Source organism: Urocampus carinirostris, chromosome 13 (assembly GCF_059441175.1).
Source record: "Urocampus carinirostris isolate Australia breed hairy pipefish chromosome 13, RoL_Ucar_1.0, whole genome shotgun sequence".
NCBI classification, from domain to species: domain Eukaryota; kingdom Metazoa; phylum Chordata; class Actinopteri; order Syngnathiformes; family Syngnathidae; genus Urocampus; species Urocampus carinirostris.
The window spans coordinates 9,923,326-9,942,936 of record NC_142361.1 but is presented as its reverse complement, the minus strand read 5'-3'; the positions used below and the strand labels follow the sequence as shown (position 1 = coordinate 9,942,936).

The 19,611-nt window shown below is 38.5% G+C and overlaps 1 protein-coding gene and 1 pseudogene across 2 annotated transcripts in view; both read right to left on the bottom strand.

The window, feature by feature from the left end:
* LOC148353698 (SH3 and PX domain-containing protein 2A-like) overlaps positions 1-19,611 on the bottom strand; it is an 88,528-nt gene that overhangs the window by 33,647 nt on the left and 35,270 nt on the right. For both annotated transcript variants that reach the window (XM_088351318.1, XM_088351319.1), the window contains exon 6: positions 14,271-14,302. In XM_088351318.1, the coding sequence (XP_088207444.1) occupies positions 14,271-14,302 (32 nt within the window). The remainder of the gene's footprint in view (positions 1-14,270; positions 14,303-19,611) is intronic.
* Positions 15,899-16,177, bottom strand: LOC148353699 (U2 spliceosomal RNA; annotated as a pseudogene).

Sequence of the window (19,611 nt, the reverse complement as noted above, 5' to 3'; positions counted from 1 at the left end):
AGGAGGACTGATTCTGCCTTTAGTATAAATAATTGGATAAGTGCATAAATATCTGCAAAAAAAACTGCCGTTTAAATAAATATGCACATACAAAAAATAAGGTAATACCTAAATATCTGACATAAATGCAATTTATTCAATCATTGATGCATTTTGTCTTTTTTCCATTTGTTTCTTTACGTATTTATTTATTCATGTGTTTCTTTTTATTCTTTGCAGTATTTTGCTGTGTATTTAGTCACAACAAAATGTTATTCAAATGAGGACGCAGTACAATGCCTGAACTTTTCACCGATTGGTTGATCACTAATGAACGAATCGGCTACTTATGTATTGCTTCTTTTATCCTGGTAGCAAGGCATTGCAGTTGATTGGTACACTCCTCCGTCAATGAATAGGTGAAAAGCTTAGCCAATTTGACCTGCCTCCTAATTTGAAAAACATTTTATTTAGACATGACAAACTACCGAAATAAACAAATAACAATATATACGGCAATATTTATACGACAAAATACACAACAAACTACTTGGCAAAATAAATACTAAAATAAATGACTAAATGCAAAAATTACATTTACGTCACATATTTAAGTATTACCTGATGTATTCATGTGTTCGTTCATCTATATGTTATATAGATATGGGTATTTATTCATTCTCACATTTATTTCTAAATATGGGAGGATAATAATCATCCATCAATATTTTATAGTTTCCGGAACGCCAAACGGAGCGAAAAGTGTGCAGGTAATCACTTGCCAAAATTATGAGATTTTTATTTTCTTCTTTACTAGATATTATATTGACCATGTGCTGGTCAGTGTTGGCCTTGGTGGTATGTAAAGTACGGTTTGGACCCGGCTTATAGTCTGGGATATACGATACTTGGACTCATTGAGAACCATGATGGTCTATGGCTATTTAACCCCGGTTTTCAAAAGAAACGAGATTTGTACTTCACGTCAAGAAAGGTATGGATAGCTGCAACTACCAGCGCAATGGGTCTGTAAGGCAAGAATCCCTCATGAATAAATCATTCCACCAATGCAGCCCCTGAACAGGTTTGATTGCCTGAGAAAATTTTAGGATGACACAACAGTAATCCATATTCACATCAAATTGAATGAAATTCAAAAATAAAGAAGAAACCTGGGATGACTAGGTTGTAAATGCAATGAATCTGGAAAAAGGAAGAGTTAATATTTCAAAGCCGAGAAAATGAAATTGAAGCAAAACAACCTTGCACCTAAACCGTCTTGTTTCAAATCTGTCAACCTTGCCTCTTCCTATTAAATATTCATGCGCTTTGAGAGTTCATTTAGTATATGGCCCTAGAAAAGAAAAGTATTTACTTCTTGGCATGCATCAGATGACTCTATTAACTCCTCGCTGTGTTTATGCCTCGCTCAGATGTATCCGTTCTCCACTCCCATGCTCACAGTAAGCCAGACTCCAGCCAAAACACACCCATCTTTAGAGACGCAAAAAGAAAGTTACCCTTAAAAATGCCACAACGTGGTACCTATACATATGAGCTTAATTAGTTCCATGATCGAACTCGTAGCTCGAATCTTTCATGTAAAAAGCGAGTTTTCCCTATATGAAATAATTGAAAACTAACGGATCCCGGGCCTCCCAAAACTATCGAAGTGAATCCCTAAATAGCTATACAACACAACTTCCTGATTACTAAAAACATGTTCAATTATTGATAAACATAAAAAATACAGTAACACAATAAATAAGATGATATTAACAAAATAAAATGCAACATTATTAGGAGGGAGTTTTTTGAAGATATATAGGCACTTAAATCAAGTCATGTTTATTTGTATAGCCCTTAATCACAAAGAGTTTACAGACCACAGATTATTGCGAACCACAGATTACTATTACACCATCCCCTGATCTAAAACCTACATGAGAGCAAGGAAAAACTCAAAAACCTAAAAATGAGGAAAATGAAGAAACCTTGAGAAGGGACCACACATGAGGTAATCCCCCTTCCAGGATGACCAGGCTGCAATGAATGTTGCAATAATAAATAATACACAGATATGTCAACATAAAATATAGGTTATTCATATGCTATAGAATAGAAGTGTGTTTTAAGCCTAGTTTTAAACAGTTACACTGAGGTTGCAGATCAAATCTCAGGGGGAAGAGCATTCATCAGCACCGGTTAGGTTTAGGGTGAGAACGCTCTTCTTGGCTCTTGGGAGCTCTTATTGTACACTTAAATTTAAAGTTACTGTAATTTTAAATGAACATAAACACACAACATTTTTTTCTTTCCCAGTTTGAGAATTCATACATCATCTCATTTTGCCCTTTTAGAAGGACACCAACGCTATCACTCTCTACGCAAGTGTCTAGCTGCCACTCTTTCTGTTTTTGTTTTGTTTTCAAACGAAAGCAGCATTTTCCTCCCTCTTAGCCAACACCTTTCTTATCTCTAATCATAAAAAGACAAAAGTCACTCCTCTGGTTCGTCCTCTTCTTCTCTGTTTTTTACAACAGTAATGATACCTCCCTCGGAAATTTTTGCAGTCAAACGCAGCGCAAATTTTCCTCGGATTTGTAATAGGCACTCGCTGCCTCCTGATTGTACACCTTGGCCTGGTCACTCACACAAACACTGCACACGTGTCTTTCTATTATTTTTTGCTTTCTTTCAATCGTCATCATTCTCCTATTTTCCTCAACCACCTTACAATTTTCTTTTCTGGTACTCATGGCTAACGTCACAAAAAGTCACAAAAAAGAGATGCTATAAAATGCGATAAAAGGTGATGCATGTGCAAACTGGACCAAGCTGATGGTGTGAGCAGTCTTGAGTGGTTGCCTCTGGTACTGCTTATGAACTAGTTTTTCCTTTGTAAAGCCAGCAAGCTTTGGTAAAAAAAAATAAAAAAAAAATAGTCCACCGAAATTGTCGGATGTAGAGGTGCTCCTATAAAGGGGTACCACTGTATTTATCCACATTGCTTCAACAAGGCAGTAACTTTTTCCTTGTCGGGGCTTGCGAGGAGACAAATTTGGCAGCACCTTTGTTTGTCTCATCAGCAGCAGATGTGCAGCAAGATTAGCAAAGGTCACAGGGCTGATGTTCAACGTAGTGCAGATGTACTCATGTCACTGCATCACTATGTGAGCCCTCGGCAGGGAAAGGTCAGCGTGAGTTCTGACTTTTACAATGATCAATCCTAGTATAGGCAAGTTTTACAAGCTTGTTAGCCGATGTTATAAAAAGAGCTTAGTTATTTTTATTTAAGAAAAACATTAGCTGTTTTGCAATAAAAATAATCGGAGTCTCTATGGAGCTATTTAAAGTACCTAGTGGCAATACGTGGAAATGGAACAATACATCAACACCAGTTTGTCAATAGGCTGCTTTTTAAAAGACAGAACATTGTCCAGCCTTTTTCTGTCAAATAGAGTTGTTCTGCCTAGTAGCACCTAAAACTTAATAGAAAAATAAAGTTGAGATCTCAATTTCTTCTTTTGGAGACACAATGATATCTGATATAATTGTCTTTGATATTGGTTCATCAATAAGTATTGATTTATGACACTATTAAATCTTGTAGGACTGTATTGTGGTCGCAACCTTAAAGGAACTTTTTTATTCACCGCTGCCTTCTCCTGGTTAGTGTCATCATCGCAGCCTTAGTCAGCTTGTTTACAATGCACGTGCAAATATGTGAATTTGTTAGACGCGCTATTATTTTTTCATCTTTGGAGTTTGGGTTGACGTTTTAAAATCTACTTGAAGCAAACATATTTTCAAGCTAAACTAACAAATACGAAGAACCCCTATGGGACAAGCAGTAAGTCACTCTCCAGCACTACCCCCCTGCCCCATCCTGCATTTCTGCCTCAAAAAGCTTTGCTAAAAGTAAGATAAAAGCAGTGGAAAAGGGTGCTGTGGAAAATAAAGCATAAGAGCTCTTTGAACTCAGTTGGGCATTGTTAAGAAATACTTAATAACTTTTTTAAAGGCTACCTCAAACAACGGACCCCACCCTTAAAAAACTGTAAGATTGAAACATCGTAAATAAAGCCTGTTCTTTTTAGTTTAAAGTATGCAGAGGTAGCTGCCTTGGACTCAGTCCAATTCTCGCTGATGCAGCTGCTACATTCATGACTAGCCAGTGTTGTCTGGCTAGCCTCGCTGATGGGGCTGCTAGCATTTGCCGTTGGCAAAGCTTGCATTAGTGGCATGCGTCACTCAGTTGGTGTGACAAGTGTTAATGCATAAAAAACAGACAACTCAGATTTGCTGACTTATCACCAGAATCCTGATTTACAAATTTACCGAACTACAGGGCACACTAAAAAAAACCCATCTGGCCGGAAATTTGAAAGTGTGCCTTATAAGTCAGTGTGTCTTATCTAACACAGAATACAGTGGATAAGATTGGAATTGCATTCAGTATTTTAAGGTGTCTGTTAAAAGACGATGTTTTACAGCAGGGGTCGGGAACCTATGGCTCGCGAGCCATATATGGCTCTTTCTACGAGTATCTGTGGCTCAGAGACAGATTTGATTGCATGCAAAAGTTCTCCACCTTGTCCAAAACTTGATTCGTCTATCCTATTAAGTTACACACAAAGCCAAACCGAAACTTACTAGTAAACGATTACTTCGCAGTATATATATCGCACGTTTTTCACTACAATTTACAGTCAAGGTGTCACACAAAAAAATGGGGAAAAAAAAACTCGTTTTAGCTGTACACCGCTAAAGAATCCTTTATATAAAAGTTCACTATGTAATCTGTGTTCAGTGTTCAGATACCTTATGATGAATCCACAGAACTGTAAATACGCCAAAACACCGGAAGAGAACTTAGTCATTTGATTGGGTGAGTGGGAGGGATGGGTGGAGCTATGCAAAAAGTACAAGCACTCCTTCCCATCTCTCGCCAAAGGTAAGCACATAAGGCTCCCTATTCTCAGAATGTTGTGACGTTTTTACAAAATAAAGGCTTGCATCTGGTTTTGAAACCAATATGTATGATAAAAAAGGGTCAAAAGGAGTTTAACCGATCTTGAGTCATTGCAAGAAAGAGACAAGTTTAAAGTGGTATGTTTGTTGATTTTGGGACAGGGGCTCTGGCATTATTCTCTTTTCATAATTTTTATCAAATCATCAAAAATAAATGTGCTGAAGACTAAGCTTTTGTCTGGGGCGCGGGTTTAGCAATTTAGTAAATTTGTCTCATAATATATGGTGTGGCTCTTTCCCAAAATAAAATTAATATTTTTTGCCTTTATGGCTCTTTGAGTCAAAAAGGTTCCCGACCCCTGTTTTACAGTATAAGACTGTATTTGAGCAATGATTGATCAATCAATAATCATCCCTGGCCAAAATCACAATGTATTGTATGCAATGGGAATCAAACCCGGGTGATGGCGTTGAAGGCACCGACACTTTACTACTAGTGATACAAATGACATTCGAAAAGTTTTATCTCATTATCACAGTATTTTTACTCACAGATGTAAAAACACTGATTTGCATAGTACATTTTATTCTGCATTATGCAAGTTCCAGTCTCCATTTCTTCATCTGTGCGTTATTTGCGATTTGGTTTAATACGTCAACATACAAAGAGGAACACATTGGAAAGACTCCAGAATTCATAAAAAAGCACTATGAAAATTAGTGTATCTGGCATTGTGAGCAAAAATACTTTGATAATGAGATAAGCTCTAGTGACTTTTTTTCTGTCATCTGTACCACTGGTAGTCTAGTGGATAGGTGTTGGCGGCTTCACCACCGCAGCCCAGGTTAAATTCCTGTTGCAAATGATGGTTTGCTCCTTTATAAGCCATAAGTGTATAAAGAACCCAACGGTTATACTCAAATAAACATGGTAGCTCTTACTGTAGTCTCAATTCCATGCATTTTATAGTCCAGTGTGCCTTATAGTGCGGAAAATACGGCATCCAAGATTGAAAAACTGTTTTCTACGCGTTTAATGTTCTTCTGAACTTCAAACTGAACTTTGCTATATTATGTTTATCTGGGTCTCAAAATATTGGATAACTATTGCCCTATTTAGCTGTAGATGTAACTGTAAGGCAGCATTTGAAAAGAAGTACCCTGTGAATGTCCTCTTTCGGGTATTTATTTACAATTGTACTCAATAAATAGGTTCAATTGTTTATTGGAGTATTTGAAACACCCCCAAATTACAAATAAAACGGGTTTTTTTTTGTTTTTTGTTTTTTTAGACTTTTTTGTGGACTCAATAACATGAGGGTTTGCCGTTTTTGTCTTGTCCCCTGGACATTTTTGTACATTTTGCACAACTTTAGTATCTAATTTAAACCACGTAGCAAAGTTAAATAAAAACTCCTTTTTTTTGTATTTTAACATAAAGGGAAAAGGGTATGAAACATGCTCATCCAATACTTTTTTAAAGGAAATTTGTTACATACATTTTGCAGTAATGCCACTTCTATAATAGGGTCAACAGGCGGCTCTGGAGCCGCAAGCTGCTCTTTGGCGACTCTTAGTGGCTACCTGCTGCATTTAACAAAATGCTTGACAATGGAAAAATATATGGTTTCTCAAGAAGGAAAAACATGACACAAACATTCTTAACGTGTTCTGAATGATATAGATACAAACAGAACGTATATACAGTATGTGTTGCCTTTTAAAGCTTTTTAATTTATGCTTCTCCAAACATTTTTTTGGTCCAATATGGCTCTTTTAACATTTGGGGTTGTAAACCCTTGCTCTAGAACCTCCCGTGCTAGTAATGTAACATTGGAATACTAAGTAGAAATTTCCTTAATTTCTTAGTTACTAAAGACAACTATATCAAAATTAAATCAAATGCTTATCATGAACATTAGTTCCAGCAAAGAAATGCACGCATATTATATTAAAAAAAAATTAATTCATGCCAGCTTGGACTATTATGTATATTTCAGATGTAATATGTAATAGTTAGCATTGGACATCTTTTCAAATGGTTTCCCAAAAGTCCATTTGAGTGAATGTATGACTTTCCATCATTTTATGCAATGGAGCACAGATCATTTATCCGGGAGATATCATTTCTGACTCAAGTTGCATGCGCTGAAGCTGAACCTGGGTTGACCCTCTAAAACTGATCGTTCCTGTTCTGTGAATCTCATCATTGTGTATGAGAACGTAAAAACGGGATGATTTATTTCAAAGCACACTACTCAATGGCCTTCTATTGAGAAAAGGGTTGGTAGAACAGTGCCAAGTTGTCCGACCACAGTTGCCCTTAACGATTTCCTGGGCCAATTTCGAGTCTTATACATTTGCAAACACAAAACACCTCTTGATCGACGCAGCATTTCACCCATGCATCAGTTAACCCTTCTGTCCCCGCCCGAAATATAGAACAAACAAACGAGTACACGTTTAAACACTTCGGCAGGCGCAACCGTACACATGTGTATACAAGCGCACACAAACGCACACGGCCCTTGAGCCCCCAGAGGCCTGCAGCTCAAATAAAGACTGCGAGGCTGCGCACATAAACACGCTCCCTTAGGTTTAGGCGCAACACTCAAATGGTTTCCACTTGCCACGTGAACCTCGTCTCCATCTGCTTTTCACATGCATTACACTCCCGAGCACTGCATAGTTTTTTTCTTTTCGTGCTGGTTCCTTGCAGTCTTCAGACTTCTCACTTTCACTAGTTGCACAAAACGTGTCAAACAGTATCAAATGTCCGGCATCCTGGAAATAAGGGAGCTCATAAAAGAGACTCAGAAATAGCAAATGTTTGTAAAATGTGATGAGTTTTAACTTTATAAAAAACAGTAAATAAAGTTGTATTTACAGACTAAATCCTCTAAGGCACATGTGACAAACTCATGGCCCTTGGGCCAAATGTGGCCCGCCACATAATTTAATGTGGCCAGCGAGACAATGGTGAGATGCACTAAAATTGACTTGCATATTTATATATGCTCACTGTATGTCACCAAAGCCATGTGCCACTCCCTAGAAACTATAGCTGTATTTGCTAACTACCATTAATCAACCAGAGAACATTAAAGAAACCCACCCTGATGATGTTTTACCTTAAAGTCATAGGCGCAATGTTTAAGGCGATACAAAACGTTTCAAGAAGCTTTAGCTTCTTTTTATAATAAATATGAAAACTATAGGTTAAGTTCCCATATTAAGGTAACATTTGCATAAAAAAACAGAAATAATTTTAAATCAGTAAAGCAATCATTTAAATTAATGTGTGTATGCTATTTTATGTAAACTTCCATTCTGCATGAGTTTCCAAGAGTTAGAAAAACTGTAATAGAAAATGATTACGTTATTGTTTTTCTTTTTTTCCAAATGCACAGTTGATAAATCTTATTTCAGAAAAAATATATTTTAAAAAAAAGAAAACCTCAAGAATCGTTTTGTAATCAAATCTTGCATCCCTGAATCAAAATTTAACTGTGGGCCTCTGAAAAAAAACCCAGCCCTCATGCTAAGACAATTTTTTTTTTAAATAATTTCCTAATCTGCCCCCGGTGAGAATGCTTTTTCTACTATGTGGCCCCAATCTTTGGTTATCATTGGTTAACTACTTTGCAGATTTTTAAATGCATTGGTTTTTTGTCATTGATATCCACATTTTGTGCATTGTGTTCTAAGCAGACAGCACACAGCATATACCATCATGAATGGCAAGTTGTATTTGTGTGTGTTGGGTGAGCATGACTGTGTGCGCAACTGTAATAGGCTAGTTTATGCTGTCAAACAGCAGGGCAGGCGCACAAGTAAATGTGTCCATCAAAACAAATTGGAAAGCACGGTGACAGCTAAATTTTAGTGGATTGTTACATTGAAAAGAAATCCATCAATTTAATCGGAATCGGATAATCAGAAGAGCACAAAGAAATGGGATCGCCATTTCGGGTGCTCTGTGGATTGTTATCGGATCCAGGAAACGACAAGAGGCGGCGTCGGGAGAGAAGACAACTTGATACCCAATGCTGGCATGCAGCTAGACCAGGGGTCGGGAACCTTTTTGACTCAAAGAGCCATAAAAGCAAAATATATTAATTTTATTTTGGGAAAGAGCCACACCATATATTATGAGACAGATTTACTAAATTGCTAAACCCGCGCCCCAGACAAAAGCTTAGTCTTCAGCACATTTATTTTTGATGATTTGATAAAAATTATGAAAAGAGAATAATGCCAGAGCCCGTGTCCCAAAACCATTTTAAACTTGTGTCTTTCCTGCAATTACTCAAGATCGGTTAAACTCATTTTGACTCTTTTTTTTCACACATATTGGTTTCAAAACCAGATGTAAGCAGTTATTTTGTAAAAACGTCTCAACATTCTGCAAACAGGGAGCCTGATGTGCTTATCTATGGCGCAGACGGCGTAGGGCGAGAGATGGGAGGGAGTGCTTTCACTTTTTGCATAGCTCCACCCATCCCTCCCACTCACCCAATCAAATAACTTTAAGTTCTCTTCCGGTGTTTTGGCGTATTTACAGTGTGTTCTGTGGATTCATCATAAGGTATCTGAACACTGAAGACAGATAATATAGTGAGGTTTTATATAACGGATTCTTTAGCGATGTACAGCCAGAACGAGTTTTTTTTTTTTTTTTTTTCGTGTGACACCTTGACTGTAAATTGTAGTGAAAAACGTGCCCTACAGATTCTGCCAAGCACTATTTCAATGTCAGCTTTGGTTTGGCATTGTGTGTATCTGAACAGGATTAGTAGCTTACGTTTTGGACGAGATGGAGAAAATTTGCATGCAATCAAATTTGTCTCCGAGCCACAGGTACTTATAGAAAGAGCCATATATGGCTCGCGAGCCATAGGTTCCCGACCCCTGAGCTAGACAGATGATCTCTATATTATTTTTTTGCACTGAAAGTATAAGCCCTCTAATTTTGTTGTAATTTTGTATAATGACAATAAGGATCATTCATTTATCTGTGTACTGTGTATTTATTTGTAGACTTATAGTTGTTGTTACAGTCGTATACTCTAAGCTGGTAAGGGTGTCATCTTGAAGTAAGTTTTAACCTTGGGTTTTTGTATGAAGGAACATTGATACTTCCTGGATTTTCACATTTCACAAAGGGTTCTGGTTCCCATTAATCGTGACAACTGAGGGATTACTGTATTTCATTTGGTCAATCATTGCACAACTACAGTAGTATACCATAAAAAATCTAAATAGTAATATTAATAATAATAAATGTTGTACACATTTCTTAGCCACTGTAAATGGGGAGAATGAGGTGCACTGGGTTATAAGGTGCATTTTAAATTTCTAGCCAATTTGGGGTTTTTAGGTGCGCCTTATAGTCTGGAAACCACGGTAATGTGTTTGTGACTAGATGGCCGCTGCAACAAATAAGAATTCGTGTTTATGTTAAAAAACACCTGCTTTGAGTGAAATAGAGGGCAAAAAAATAATAATACATTACCATACTTAACTCTAAATTAAAATGCAGCTTTCTAAGTTGTTTGTTGTGCAAACAAACTGGAACATTCAGGTTTGGAAATGAAACATCAACAATGGATAAATTAGTGTTATTGTTATTTTGTGTCGCTTCCTTTGGTAGTACAGTGGTACTTATACTTACGAATTTAATTTGTTCTGGGAGTATCTTTGTAATAATAAAAATAATAACAATAAATCATAATAATTAAAAAAAAACCTTTTTGTCTAGTGTTTCTTGAAAAACTGATCCAATAACGTCTGTTTTTGCCTGCTTTTGACAATCCATCGGATATGCCTGACCTGTCAACACTTTTCCCGAGTGATTCCTTTTCAATAATTCTGAGACTTCATGGAATTTGCAAAAATTTTTTTAATTTGGGCTGATTGATTGATGGCTGCATCCTCTTTCCTGCTATCTTACAGGAATCCCTTCTCCTTGTCCTTCAACTCTGTACTGTGATGGTGACATGAAGGGCACGCTGGGAGCACGCATGCGCACTGGGCTGCCAGGCTGGTTTTAGGTGATAGCTTGTTTGTTTACTTTCGGGAAACTTTGGGAGCGGCTCATAGCACCACGTACTGTACTGTATTTTTGACTTGATATCCTGAAACTCCTGAGTAACTAGAAGCAATAATTTCCCGCGCAGGTACTTCGTAACCTGAAACTTTCATATGTAGAGACATTCAGAAGTAGAGGTACCACTGTACTTGCTGAGCAAACAACAGATTGACAAGTACTAAGCCACCAATTGAAAGCACTTACTCTCCAATCTCCCTAAAAACTTAATGAAAAAAAAAATTAAAAATACAGAGATCGATTGTGAGTTAACCGCAAATGCAACGCTTGCAGTACAAAAATAAAAACAAAGCCTAATGGAACTACATTGTAATATTGTGTCGCTTCCTATGGTAGTTGTTGCTGAGCCAACAACAGATTGACACATGCTAGGCGGCCAATTTGAAGCACTCACTTTACGTAATCTCTCTAAAAACTTTTAAAGAAAAGAAAAAACCCACATAGATCGATTGTGAGCTAACCGTAGATGCAACGCTTGCCAGGTAAACCCACCAACACATTCTTGTGCGCAACCTCGCAACTGCTCGCAATCTCAGCACAGTCTAGCGGGATAGTGGCACCGTGTAATTATGGAAAGCATAAAAGATGCAAGCTCCAGCACAAAATTTCACCACAGTCTGGCGGCAGAGCAAGGTCAAGCATTTCATCTGCGCTTAACCGCAAATGTCCAGCGGAGGTTTATAGATCAGTAAACGCATAAACACATGAAGAACATAGACGGCGGCAAAACTCATTAAACGCTAATTAGCAGTATATAATGAACTTTCCAGGGCCACCGCTTTGCTTGGCCTGAATGTCGGCAGTCACACAAGTTGACAGACTGTGCAGTAATGTTTCCATTTTTCTCCTGCACTGGAATTCCTCATTGCCTAGAGTTATGCCATGGAACATATGATAAATTTAGGTTAGAAGAGTTATTTTTTATTTTGTGCCAGATCTGGTCAATTGAAGTAAATGTGCACAACTGCAAAACGATATTTGTTGAGTGCTTTTCAGTATTGCTAGAAGAGGCCAATTGAGAAGTAAATCATATATAATACCATACTCTCACACATGCACAGCTATATTCTCATACAGACACAGTTATATCCATGCACAAACAGTACGATGTGCAGTAGCTAGCCAAAAGCTTTTGCATACTTTTACCACTGCCTCCTACGCCCGTATCCCAATGGTCAACTGAGTCACTCACACGTTCTTCTTCTCTCTTGCACTACTCTCACACATCCGCTTTTCCGTTGTACACACACACACACACACACACACACACAAACACACACACATACACACACACACACACACACACAGCTTCAACGTTAGTCTTGGCAGATAGAATACAGAGACAAAACAGGTGGTCCATCCAGTACCAAGCCATCGTTTTCCTATGGCAGGTCACTGGGTTCCAAAAGTAGGGTCCAGCAAGGGGAATTCATTCATTCACAATTCATTTTCCATAACACATATCCTCATCCATCCTAGGGGACATCGGGCAATGGGCAGGGGACACCCTGGACTGGTTACCAGCCAATCACAGGTCACACATAGAAATATGAACATTCTTATATGCATTGATTTGTAGAGGCAATTTGAAGTCACCAATCAACATGCTATGCATATTTTTGTAACGTGGGAGGCAACTGGAGTGACCTGAGAAAACCCACTCAGGTAAGCTCCCCACAGGAAAGCCAATAGCTGGAATTGAACCAGGGACTTCTAAACTCTGACGTGGATTATTTAATAAACATACATAGAGGCCCCCAAATATCCCCTGATCACTCCTGAAGCAATTTACATTTTGTGCGATTGTAACCTGCCCCTGGCTGAGTGGTTAGTGCACACCCCACAAGTTCAAGTCCAGCTACCGTAGCCTCACCGTGTGGAGTTTGCATGCTATCTGGCCACTCCAGTTTCTTCCCACATTCCAAAAACATGCATGACACGTTAATTGGCCGGTCCAAATTGTCCCTAGGTGTGAATGAGCGAGTGAGTTGTCTGTCTGTGTGTGCCCTACAACTGGCTGGCTACCAGTTCAAGGTGTCCCCTGCCCACTGCCCGAAAATAGCTGGAATGCACTCCAGAAACCCCCGTGGCCCTGGTGAGGATAAGCGGCGCAGGGAATCGATAGATGGATGAAACCTCAGGGCCACATGATAGAAAAAAACATTCTCACGGGGGCAAACTAGTAAATTAATTGCATAAAAAGTGTGCCATAGCTGAAGAGCTGAGGGTCTTTTCAGAGGCTTACATTTAAATTGTGATTCAGGGATGTAAGATTTGTATTGCCTTAAACAGCACGCCTGTGACCTTCATTTGGGTAAAATAACATCACGGTGAGTTTCCTCAATGTTCTCTGGTTGATTAATTGGTTGATTATTTTAATGGTAGTTAGAAACTACAGTTGCGGTAGGTGCTTTGCGAGTGACAGCTAGCTTCAGCGTCATTCAGTAGACTTATTTAAAACTGAAAGTCATTGTTTCACGCGAGGCAGCAATTTTTTTCTCTTATACTTCTCTCAGCACTGTCTCGCGAGCCACATAAAATGATGTGGCGGGCCATACATGACCCAAGGGTCATGAGCTTGACACGTAATTTAACTAAACCTGTTTCTATCTACTTACTTCTTGGAAAAAAATAAACATTTGAACTACATAATGCATTTGGAGGGGCCCTCGACTGTCACAAAATAAATGTCTTATGTTGTAAATAACTTTCAATTCATGAGATTAAAAAAAAAAAAACGGTTAAATCTTATTTAGTGGGGAGAGAGTATACGAAAATGGCATGTTGACTTGGACCTTTTGTACATTGGGCTGAAACCAAGTCCAGTCTTTGCCGTTGCAGAATTTAAGGAGTGTTGGCCGCTGTCCACATTTTTGCGCCTAAAAGAGATGTGTTCATTGTCTCTGTGTGTTTCACTGTTCTCTGGGGGGAAAAACAGCTCAAAGCTGAGAGCAATGTACTGCAGTCAGGCAATGGAATAAAGCTATGTGATCATAGTGTAAAGCTCTCACACGGTTTCAACATGAATATAGGCAATTGGGCATCTACAAAAATGTAAGCATTGGCATATTTTTTTCCGATTTGGTATGCATTTTCAAAAGTACAAAAAGGTTCTGCACTACAATACAACACAATTTACGGTAGCCATAGCCTTTAAAATCCAAGATGATCAAACACACAAGTTCACTTTTTATAAACAGATGCTTACCAGATTTGCGTCTGCCAGAACCTCCATAGTCCCTGGAAAAAAAGCAACACCAAAGAGAAATGGTCATTGTCGGGTTTGAGCTCACAAATCCAGACTAAGCAATTGATACAGCTTGATTAATCCAGGCTGTGAATCTAGCACAATCTATTTATGGGACTGTCTCAACGCGGTTGGCATGAACACAGCAGACCGAACCCTCATTAGGAATGCATGGAGAACTTAACTGGAGACCACATAGTGTGTATAGGGCTTCAAAAGTCTACAAGGGTCCCCAAGCTTTTTCCTGTGGGGCCACATAACTCTTCTCTTTGCTGACGAGGGGTCGGGGTCAGTTTGGGATTAAGGGCTATATAAATAAATATGACTTGACTTGACTTCCAGAATCATATAATACTTTTGGATTCTTCACAGAACAAAAGTCTGGAAAAATGTAAAAACACTATTAATTAAATAAATAAAAACTAAATAACCCTCTCTGGATTCTTCAAAAACACAAGTCAAAAAAAAAAATAACAACACTGTTTATGGAAAAAAATAGTAACCAAACAACGCTCTGTAGGTTCTTCTCAGCAAAAATGGATAATAAAGTAAAGAATCTATTGTACCATGCACAGTCTTACCAGGACTATGATCTTAATTGAGCTTAGTTATCAGAGCACTACAGATTGTATATATAATTTGTGAAAAGGTAGTCAATTGAACTCATTATCAATATCACAATATTTTAGTCACAGTACCAGAGACGACTGTTAAGTTTGTTGAGCGTTTCTAATGTTACAATGACAAAATATTCGATTCTGTTCTCCTATTCCAGGGGTTTTTGTACTCAAAAAGCCATGATAACAAAATGTTATGATTTTTATTTTTATTTTTTGGGAGAGAGAGCCTTACCGTATATTTTAAGACACACTTTAGCAGAACCGGCAAACTTGCTCTTTAGACAAAAGCTAATTTTTCTGCAAATTTTATTTCACTATGTAATGTTAGATGATTTAATACATTTTATGAAATAATATTTATAATGCCAGAAACTGTGTCCCATACCTACGAATATAAAACTTTAAACTTGTCTCCCTCTCGCAGTTATTTAAGATTGTTGAGCCTCATTTTGAGCTTCATTTTTTCCGTAAATAATGGTTTCACAACAAGGTGCAGTTTATTTGTAAATATGTCACAAAATAGAGCAGATAAAAGGTTTCTGGCTGAACAGTATTTCCCTTCAGCGCAGTGGGCGTGTGCTAGAGAGATGGAAGCGTGCTGTGTGTGCAGGTATCCGCCTACGCCGACTGCTCATCCAATCAAATTTGTCCACACCCACTGCTTCCCCAATAAATTTCTCTGAGTGATTGGCTGGCATTTTTGCAAGTTGACAGTTTATTTTGTGGAGTTTCATCATAAATTGTCTCAACAGTGAACAAGGATTATTTGACGAACTTCCATATTAAGGATTATTTGGCAATGTGAGGTTTTTGGAGTTTTTAAGGGTTATTGATCTATCTTCGTTATTCATTATCCATTATCCGTTATCGGTCAGTTCATAATACGCTACAAAGCCTAGGAGCCGGGACACTTACTCTCAGCCAAAAGGCCAAGCTAAGGTCCTAGCCCTAAAGCCTTGCTGCGATCATTGCGAATGCACCGTTCCCGGAGGTACTGCAATACCGGGCCGATGCGTGGAGTGGACAGAGCAAGCTCATATTCCATCTCCGAAATGCAAAAATCAAAGAGGCCAAGCTAAGGACCTAGCATCAAAAGGCCATGCAAGGCCAAGAAGGCCAAGCTAAGGACCTAGCATCAAGGCCAAGCTAAGGACTTGGCATCAAAGCCTTACATTAGGCTGAAAAATTGGAAGCAGATCTCTACAATGAATACTACACTTGATCTTAGCCAAAAGGCCGAGAAGCGACATTGATTTCATTTATTTCAAGTGTTTGGTAAACAGGGTCTGCTAGTGTGACACCTTGACAGTAAACTGCAGTGGAAATTGTCCCCCTTGTATACTGAACTAAGCCATCTTTACTCTGAGCGCTACATTGGCTTTGCAAAGTTGGAACAACGCATACAATATTTGTAAGCTAACTTGTACTCATGAAAAGAGCCGACCACCCCTGTTCTACTCTAGGCATTGTAACAGTGACAAATTCATTGCCATTGTAACATGTTTGAAACATGTGAATGGCACAGTGGTAAGAGTTCACCACTCTCAATGCCATAAACAGTGATTAATTTCCGTTACAAACAAATGGCCCCGAACTGTAGTTTGGGGACCACTGATTTACAAGGTATAAAAGAATCAAGTACCGTATTTTCCGCACTATAAGGCGCACCTAAAAGCCTTTATTTTTTTCAAAAGCTGACCATGCGCCTTATAATACAGTGCGCCTTATTTATGGATAAATTTTAAAATTGCAAAGTTTTCCAACTAACTTGCAGCCGCCGACTCGATTTTCCCACGAACGCCAAGTAGTACGCAGTGTATGCTGGGATTTATTTACCGGCGTTTCATTGGCTAACCAATGTGTCAATCATCATTTGAATCAATCACTATTGGCTAAAGTTATTCGGAGGTCAATGGGCGGATCCTTTTTATCATTTACAGGCTGGCATTGGCTTAAACGGCAACACAAAGCCTGCAATTGGCCAAAACAACGGTGTATGCTGGGATTTATTTACCGGCGTTTCATTGGCTAACCAATGTGTCAATCATCATTTGAATTGATCACTATTGGCTAAAGTTATTCGGAGGTCAAGAGGCGGATCCTTTTTATCATTTACAGGCTGGCATTGGCTTAAACGGCAACACAAAGCCTGCAATTGGCCAAAACAACGGTGTATGCTGGGATTTATTTACCGGCGTTTCATTGGCTGACCAATGTGTCAATCATCATTTGAATCGATCACTATTGGCTAAAGTTATTCGGAGGTCAAGAGGCGGATCCTTTTTATCATTTACAGGCTGGCATTGGCTTAAACGGCAACACAAAGCCTGCAATTGGCTAAAAAAAAGATGAATGTTTATGGCACGTGGCTGACGGCATGGAGAAAGCATTTTTTTCTATTCTGTATTTGAAATTATTTTATTCTCCTGGATTTACTACCCTCACGGATATAAGAGGACATTGGCTGCACGTTATTATGAACACAACGACTTCGGTGAGCTACTTCGGGTTTTATATTGTCCCTGTATCTTGTTTCAGACTGAACTCGATGTTTCTGTGATAAGCGGTGCAGATAATGGATGGAATGGAGTGTCTATTTTTAAATTAAACTCAATTCCAAGTGTTTATTGTCATATGCACAGTAAAGTTGCGAGCGAAAATGAAAATAGAAACTAAGAAATGTTTGGCATTTCTTGAATCCCAAGACTTTAACCTTCCGAATGATACTTGAAATGACGCATTTAAGTGACATCGTACGGACACCGCATCCGCACGTGTCTACGACACGTATTTGCTTCTTTGCAAGCTTTGGGAATGTTAAGAAGGTAATAAGTTGGACTGAACTATCTGACTGTTTTGTCCACGTTCCCATTGTAGCGCCTTATAATCCGGTGCGTCTTATCTATGTCAAAAATTGGACCAAAAACTATTTTTTCGGGGTGCGCCCTATAACCCAGTGCGCCTTATAGTGCGGAAAATACGGTACAAATATGATAAAACTGAGCTAATTGGATGCTTAAAGGTGATCACAGTATAATGCAGGACGCTTTAAAAAGTATCATTATGTTACAGATGACAACAATGTTTTCTTAGCCAAAGTTTAAAGTCACCTTGCAACATCTTAACAGCCATGAATAGGGGTAATAATTGAAAAAAAAAAACAACATGTATAAAACATTTTGGCTAAGTCTGTCAGAGTAGTATTAAGATAAAAAACTCTCGTTCAATCACATCACATAGTTTGTCTTGACGTTTTGTTTATTAAACAAACACAAATTTTCTACTTAGTAGGTTCAATGCAAATTTTATTTTTACCATCAGTGATCTAAAGCCAAGGGAATCGAATAATTGCACTCATTAAAGTATACTTATATATTTTAAATGAGTCTGTGTAAATGTGGATCGTGATGGGTTAGCATGGCAGTGTGCAAATACGCAGTAACGCTAATGTGAAATGACACCTGGCGCACTCCAGCGGGAAATCTGTGGTCAGATAAGGATACGAGGGTGTGTTTGGACTGCGCTTCTCCAACACTCAAATGCTTCAAACAACAGTCAACTGTTTCAGTGAACCTTAAACAACGCAAATTTAACATTACCTACATTCTCTGCCTACTTAAATAAAATATTTTTAAATATTGAGTCATAGGTCATTTCTGAAGAGTTATCTAATGTGATTTATTTAATGTGATTTTGTTAGTCGTGTCTGTTTAATGAACATCAGCAAATGAGCATAGTGTGGCCTGGGTAATAGCAGGCTAAATTTTAGCCACTCTGTGTTGTTCAGTGATGGCGTCAGTCAAGGGCACAGGCAGGTATTAGAATATAAGAGTGTTGACAGTAATTTATTATTATTTGTAAAAGAAGGTCTTGAGGGTAAACCAACAACTGTCTGTATTTCATGTGTTTAAGAAAAGAGTAGTAGGCTAACTGTGCGTGCAGACGTAATTTGCAGTGGTATGGTCACGTCACAAGAACATCAGGACTGGTGAAGATTATTTTCCAGGACACAGTCAAACGGGATAGAAGGAGACAAAGACATAAAAAGAACTGTGCCGACAACATCAAGAAATTGACTGGTGCCAACTTTGCCACGACCCCAACTTAGGCCAGGAAACGTCAACAGTGGAGAAAGCTGTCAAGAGTTTCATCCTCAGTTGTGCCCCGACGACCAGGGCCGTTAAGGTATCTGTGAACCATGAGTAGGCTAAATAGCCGGGTAGGCTATATTTTGTGATCCGTGACCCAGATTCGACTGTGCTTTGTGCAAATCTTATATTTTCGTGTTTTATGAAACAATGATCTAATGACATTTAGGGTATTTTTATTGCTGTAGAAAACTATAACGGCTTACATGACAGTTTTTAAAGGCTTTAGCTTCAATACAGATTTGCCATTTTAGGGGCAAATGTATTAAAGTAGAAGACAGGCAAAAACCTGAGCAGACTCCAAATCAGAACTGGAATCATGTGTTAAGATAAAGTCACACTTGGCCAACTCCCACTCTTGCTCTGGACATACGAACTAATCCCCAAGGAGACATTCCAAATGACGGGACGTAGATAACAGTCCAGTCCGCCTTCATTAGAAAGACATTCTTAAATATTAAAACAGAGCTGCAGCAAAAAATTGAATTCGAATGTGACATTGAAATGTTTTTGTTGGCTCGTCAGGACCATCAA